The following is a 5,344-nucleotide window of genomic DNA, read 5'->3' on the forward strand; positions in this document are numbered from 1 at the left end:
TTTTTTTCCAAAATTTTCAGAATTTTTTTTCAGAAAAAACCTTTAGTACCGGTTGGTAACACACCCCCATACCACAGCGCGAGCTCACGCCACGTGGTGGGCCTTTGTGGCGGTTCGTGCCGAACCGGTACTAAAGGGGGGGGGCTTTAGTCTCCACTCTTTAGTGCCGGTTGCATAACCGGCACTAATGGCCCTTGCGAACCGGGGATAAAGCTTTGTTTTCTACTAGTGTACATTGCTCGCATTTTTGCTACAATCGGCGTCACATTTTGCCTCATCGCACGGCCATCGTAGTTTTTGCTACATACGGCCATCGCATGTCAATTACGTTTTTATATACTGAAGAATATGACATACCCTAGCAAGTCATTTCCGGAGAATAGTTACCAACAAGTGATTTACAAGTGAGCCTCTAGTTTATTAAAACTGGGATGCGACTCACTCTATTAATATGCACGACGCCACTCACTCTGACTGAAACGGTCACCTGCTTGAAGCGAGCAGCGGATCAATGAATATATATTGTAAATATGGGCTGATCTTATTTTTTAATTAAAAATGTGTTTTATATTCACTGTTGTATATTAGAGATAAATACTGATGGCTTTGGATGATGCTTTGAAAATGTGGATTGACAAAGCTTTATGATGGCTAAACCGAAAAACTCATCGCATCCTGCGCAACTGAAAGAGATTCATATAAACAATTGTACTTCTTTATATATTTGTTACACATGATGGTAGAAATGAGGTATTTTATATACATTTTGGTTTTTTCAGAGTAAGAGAAAGACGAAGATGTATTATGTCGACGTTCAGAAAGAATCCGTCGACAAGAGTGTCGACGCGATGTTATTGGAAGGAGTCAAAAATTCATTGATAGTTATATAAAACAATACAAATATAGAAAATACGGGCATTCTACTAATAGAGCTAGTGTGAACGGAGAGGACCCTCATTTTTCCCATCATCAGGACCATGGACCCTGAGTAGTAGTGATAGTTATATAAAACAATACAAATATAGAAAATACGGGCATTCTACTAATAGAGCTTGTGTGAACGGAGAGGACCCTCATTTTGCCCATCATCAGGACCATGGACCCTGAGTAGTACCATGATCGACAAGGAAACCCGCAAGAATGTCTGGCCGTCGTCCTCGACATGCTCGGCACCGTCTGGCCGTCCCTCGTCACTCGCCGGCACGCCCACAAGGGCGAGGTGGACACAAGCAACTCCTCCTCGTGCCTGCAATCCTGGAGCGGAATCGTGTTACTTTCTAGTCATATGGCGAGAAAGTGATACAATAAGAAGAAAACAATCAAAACGTGCGTCTCTCTAGCTTGCTAGTGCCACAAGCTGAAGCTTGTACAAAAACCACTGCTGAGAGGAAGCCAGCCTTGTGTTGATATGGCTATATAAGCTGCTGGGGAATACACAACTACACAAGGCTGGCAAACACCACGAGAAGTCCATTACCTGCATTTCTTAATACAGTACTAAATAAAAATGTTGAGTCTCGCTTGGACTCGTCGCGGCGACGCGGAGGCACCACCCACCCCAACCCCAACCTGGGGTGGCTGCTCTCTCCACGGACTCGACATTGAGGTGGTGAGGGAGAAGGACACTGTCCCTGGCGGCAACGGCAACGGGCTAGTTGCAATCCCTTCGTATTTTTGGGGCGCCCGGCTGGCGAAGCGGCAAGATGGAGGCTTCCCCTTGTACACGGGCTACTCGGCGGCGAGGGCCTTGGTCGGCAAGGGGGCGGGGGCCATGGCGGATCTGAGAAGGCTGTCTCGCGAGGCGGAAGACATGCTGGCGGAGATGTTTGCTAGCATTAGCAGTGATGGCGGAGGCGACGCGGCACGGCCCAGGGTGGTGCAACTGCGACTGTCGCCGGAGCTGGCGCTGTGGAAAAGCACGCAGCACGCAATCGGCAACGTGTTGCCCACTAAGGGCGCCGGGCTGGTCCAAGCCACGCCGCAGGTTCTCGCCTTGCTGGGCGCCGCCGACTGGCCTGAGGCGATGACAACAACCAACGCCCTATCTGGTAGCGGCATGGCGAACCTGCTGATTGGCGCCTCCGACGTGCGCACCCTCTTCTCCAACTACGTGGTGGACATGGCATTTTATTACGAGCACGGGTACCACAAGGTGTTCCCCTCCTTCAGCCACCTCCTGCGCGACGGGCTCGCCGACGCCCGCTCGCTACGAACCCCTGGTGGCCAGCAGCGACGCGAGGCCGTCGCCATCGGCGCGTCCTACATCCGAGCCAAGATCGCATTGGAGGCGGCGCACAGGACGCTCCTCAAGGACCGGTCGGGGCAGATGGACCGCCACGCCGCCCAGGTCATGTCCCTGTGCGAGAGCAGCATCCTCGGCATGGGGGCTGAGGCCATAGCCCGGGGCTTCGATGTCGGCGCCGTCACGAGCGACCTCGTCTTCAGCTCGCCCGGCACCGATGTCATCGATGTGGGCAGTGACCTGGTAAACTCCGAGGTCATGAACTCGTTCCTCAACGTGGCCGACATCGCCGCCACAGGCGTGGTGAGCGAGACGGCGCTGCGGGCCATCTACGACGCCTACGCTGCCACGGGAGCTCGGATGTACACTCAGAGGTGGCACGAGCCTGTGGCCCGGATGTGCATCACCTTGTACACTTGGCACCTGCACAACGACCGGCACATGTTCCTCCGCCGTGCCCTCCTAGGATGGCCCAAGGCCCGCAAGTCCCCGGCGCGGCCCCAGCGAGAGGCCGACTTCGACGAGGTCTTCGACACCGACTTTCATACCACCGGCTTCAGCAGGCCCCTTGACGCTGAGTATGCCTGCAATGGGGAAGAAACCTGCGACCACGTCCGGCGCTTCCTCAAAGTAAAAGGAGACCAAGACCACCTGCTGGCCCCCCTTTGGTCGTCCATTGTCACCGGTCCGCTGGAGTACGTCCGGAAGGGCGAGGTGGACGAGCAGCGTGAGAAACACCTCATTGAATCCTCGCGCCTGCAAATGGTCCAGCTCTTCTCCAAGGGCCTCATCGACGAAATGGTTTGGCTCGTCGCCCATGCAAGCCACCATGCCTGGCAGGTGAACTATCTGTTTGAGGCCGCCATGTTTGGCAGCATACTGGACGGGGGCGAGTTGATAGGCAAGCTCGATCGGGCGGAATAGGCTGTCAACATGCATCCATCTTAATTATATTCGGCCGGCCGGCCTGCTGCTGTGATCGATCCGAACGAACGTCCTTAATTCTGCATGCATGCATGTTTTCCTTTTTAATTCTATATTTTCTTTCTTCTTTGGGAATCCCCTTTCTTTCCAATCATACGATGACATTCAACTTTTTTCCATTTCATTCATCCCAAACTCAAAATATTATGTATGTATGTATGTTACTTACAGTTTATATACGTGCATCTACTCCTATTTAATTTACATGAGGTCGACATTGGTGTCCTCTCCAAATTCCATCCAAACCTTCTTGGTGTCGTTCGTCCAAGAAGCAAATCTCGGAAATGATATGTTTCATCTCCTACTCACAACTATCCTCAAACACCATCTTTTTTGTTTTGTATAAATATTCATATGGAACGGTAAAGATAGAGCCAGCCATACAATGGCGGAAATTAATTAATTAAGCAGCTCATGTTTTTCTCTTCTTCTTTTTTGAAAAGGAGGTTAGCCTGTGGCCTCTGCATCAAATGGATGCATGCAACCATTTAAAAAAAAATCAAAGCTCACTCTTGCCTGACTTCTTTGTCAGCAAGTTGAAGTGTGCATCGATTGCCAACCAGCCGTGAGTTCTGCACCTTGTTAAGGAGGAATAGGAGACAACAACATGACCATGACATATATACCCTACTTGCTGTCTAAATCTTATATTTGGCCCGCTCTGAACATGGTCCCCCATATTTTCCTTTTCTTGTCTATGCATTTCCTTTCTTCTTTGGGACTGTCGGCTGTTTTTCAATTCGACCTAAGTTAAGTTTTCTTCTAACCATAGGATGACACGTGGACATTCACCTTTTTTCGATTTCATGAAAAATCATTTTTTTAACGTGAAATCTATTTTCAGGGCTATTTCCGGCGGACTCCCGCATAGCCTTGGATTTCGAACGAGTGAATGGGATTATAAGTGTTTCTAGTCATCAATGTAACATAGATGAGCCCCCTCCCCCCCCCCCTCTACACACACAAAAGCATAGATGAGCCGCATGTCTTCGTGTTGATTATATATGTGTGATTACAACGTTTAGAGAGATTACAGGGAGGTTTGGAGAGATAGAGCTTATCCCAAAAGACTAGGCAAAAAAATGTTTATCTCACATATTCAGTTGTACATGTTTATCCTAACAGGTGCATGTTTTTTGCATCGTTTTGCTCCGAATTTCGACAGTTTTCTTTGGGAGTTTTAACAGGTGCATGTTCCTGATTAGTAACAGGTATCACTAGTAGAAAAAGGGGCTTTCGTTCGGGCCTGGCCAGCCCATTAGTCCCGGTTCTGCCACGAACTGGGACCAATGGAGGCATTTGTCCCGGTTCGAGAGCCCAGGGGGCCGGCAGGGGCCTCGTGGGCATTGGTCCCGGTTCGTCTGGGCCCATTTTTCCCGGTTCTTGGCACGAACCGGGACCAATGGGCCTCGCTCCTTGCCCACAACCATTGGTCCCGGTTCGTGGCAGGAACCGGTAAAGGAGGAGGGCCTTTAGTCCCGGTTCCATCCACGAACCGAGACAAATGAGTTGCCTATATATATATACCCCATCGCCGGTGAGCAGAGCACTCCACAGTGCTCTGTTTTTTGCTGGCCGGCGAGGGGGAGGGCATTGGGTGCTCTAGCTCACCTCCTATGCACATGAGGTGTTCGATGAAATGCCCGAGCCACACTAGTTAAGCTTTCTCCTCTCGAAGCTCGACCTTCGAGATCCATTTTCTCCGAGATTTGTCTAGGTTTATATTAGTGGTCCGTCACGCCCCGTCCCCGTCTTCACTGCCGTCGATCGCCCGCGCCGATCTCGTCGCCGGGACCACCGTGGTGAGCCTCTTGTTCTTATCTTCTTTCTGAAAAAAAAATTCTTACTTTACATAGATACTTGTCTAATTTTCTTACTTTTGACACACATAATTATATATAATGCACGCAGATGAACAGGCAATGGATGTACGGTGACAGACACACCTCCGAGTACATTAAGGGCGTGCATAATTTTCTCGAAGTAGCTGAGGCAAACAAGCATAATTGTTTTATGTGCTGTCCATGCCCTAGCTGTGGGAATACGAGGTCTTACTCTCACTCGAAAACCCTTCACACCCACCTGCTTTATAAGGGTTTCATGCCACACTATAATGTT

General features: G+C 49.9%; 1 protein-coding gene across 1 annotated transcript; it reads left to right on the top strand.

Moving 5' to 3' along the window:
- Positions 1-1,370: 1,370 nt before the first annotated feature.
- On the top strand, positions 1,371-3,219 carry LOC141022217 (uncharacterized). The gene has a single exon (XM_073498533.1). It carries the CDS (start codon positions 1,508-1,510, stop codon positions 3,164-3,166), a length of 1,659 nt encoding a protein of 552 aa, XP_073354634.1. The 5' UTR covers positions 1,371-1,507; the 3' UTR covers positions 3,167-3,219.
- The last annotated feature ends 2,125 nt before the right edge of the window (positions 3,220-5,344 follow it).

Source organism: Aegilops tauschii, chromosome 5, assembly GCF_002575655.3.
Source record: "Aegilops tauschii subsp. strangulata cultivar AL8/78 chromosome 5, Aet v6.0, whole genome shotgun sequence".
Classification (NCBI taxonomy): domain Eukaryota; kingdom Viridiplantae; phylum Streptophyta; class Magnoliopsida; order Poales; family Poaceae; genus Aegilops; species Aegilops tauschii.

Bases quoted from the DNA above. Each gene is read 5' to 3' on its own strand.
- LOC141022217 (XM_073498533.1), top strand. From the start codon at position 1,508: ATGTTGAGTCTCGCTTGGACTCGTCGCGGCGACGCGGAGGCACCACCC.